Below are 1,750 nucleotides of genomic sequence, written 5' to 3'. Positions count from 1 at the left end.
AAAAGTGGAAGTAAAAATGAAATTAAGAAAGGAAGTAAAGATGATATTAAAAATGGAAGTAAAGATGAAATTAAAAGTGGAAGTAAAAATGAAATTAAGAAAGGAAGTAAAGATGATATTAAAAATGGAAGTAAAGATGAAAATAAAAGTGGAAGTAAAGATGAAATTAAAAATGGAAGTAAAGATGAAATTAAAAATGGAAGTAAAGATGAAATTAAAAATGGAAATAAAAATGAAATTAAGAAAGGAAGTAGAGATGAAATTAAGAAAGGAAGTAAAGATGAAATTCAGAAAGGAAGTAAAGATGAAATTCAGAAAGGAAGTAAAGATGAAATTAAAAATAGAAGCAAATATGAAAAAGATGCTTTGTCCAAAGAAGTTGAAACACCTGTAAGAAAAAGTGAAGAAAAACCTGTTCCTAAGACAGTTCAAAAAAAAGCATTAAGAAAAAGTGAGGAGAAGCCTATGCGAAAAGAAATAAAAAGGCCATTAGCATATAGTGATGAAAGAGATAAAAGTGTAAATGAAATTAGAAATATAATACAGAAGGCACCCCAAGAACTACAAGTAAACGTATAAGGATAAGAAGGATTATAGATGAGTAAAAATAAATAAATATATATATATATATATATTTACGTTATTAAGAAGAAAATATTAATATATGTTAGTTTATTAAATATTTTATTCATATAATGTTAAATATTATTTTGTTTTTATGTTTTTATATTTATATATATATTTTTTTTTTGTTTGCTTTTTCATTTGATTATATTTTTTTATATAAAAATTTTAAATATTTTAAAATGTTTAATTTTGTAAAAAAAAATATAATTACTATTATTTATTGAATTTTTATTTTTATTTTCATTTTGATTTATATTTTTGTTTTCAATATATTGTGTAAAAAAATTTTCTTTATATAAATTTTATATCATGTGATAACGTTTTATATAATTATAATAACATATATGTGTATAAATTTCTTTTATATACATGATAATTTTGTGAATGTATTTGATAATTTGTTTTCATTTAATTATATATAAATATAGAATATAACTATTTTATAAATATATAATTTGTAATATTCTTCTATTAATAAATATTATTTTAATATTTTGTGTTAAATTAATTCCTTTTGTCTTTATTCTCATTGTTATATCATTATATATTTATTTATACTTTAATTTTAAACAAAAATATATAATATATAATTATTTTAAAATTATTATATAATTTAGTTTATTAAATAAATGTTAACACATATTTAATATATATACATATATATTAATATTGCATAAATTATAATTATTTATCATAGGATTATTAATAAATATATTATATTTTCTTATGAATATCCACATATTGAATTGATGAAATTATAATATAATATAAATACAGATTTATTTTTTTGGATTGAATTAAATTATTATTAGTATTATTATAAATTTAAGAAAACGAAAGTTATATTAAAAAAATATTTTTATTTATATTTAACTATTAAAGTGAATTTTTTATTATATCATATATGAGATAATATTCTTAGTTATATGTAAAACATATCATTATTTATTATAATTTTTTTTATGACATAATAAATTATGTCGTATTCTGTTATTATAGGAGTAATAATATTATACATTATAAATAATAGTTAATTTTATATTTATAATTAAAATATATATATATATATATTATTGTTGATGTATTTCATGTCTATGCTATTAATTAAATTACAATTTGAATT

General features: G+C 16.1%; 1 protein-coding gene across 1 annotated transcript; it reads left to right on the top strand.

Annotated features, from left to right (window-relative positions):
• PGSY75_0027000 (acyl-CoA synthetase) lies at nt 1-579 on the top strand (the record flags this gene model as incomplete). The annotated part of the gene is made up of 1 exon (XM_018783412.1): nt 1-579. A coding segment is annotated over one exon (579 nt), but the record flags the coding sequence as incomplete, so codon positions are not given.
• Between the last annotated feature and the right edge of the window lie 1,171 nt (nt 580-1,750).

This window comes from Plasmodium gaboni (assembly GCF_001602025.1).
Source record: "Plasmodium gaboni strain SY75 chromosome Unknown, whole genome shotgun sequence".
NCBI lineage: Eukaryota > Apicomplexa > Aconoidasida > Haemosporida > Plasmodiidae > Plasmodium > Plasmodium gaboni.
This window is presented reverse-complemented; position numbering and strand designations above follow the sequence as displayed.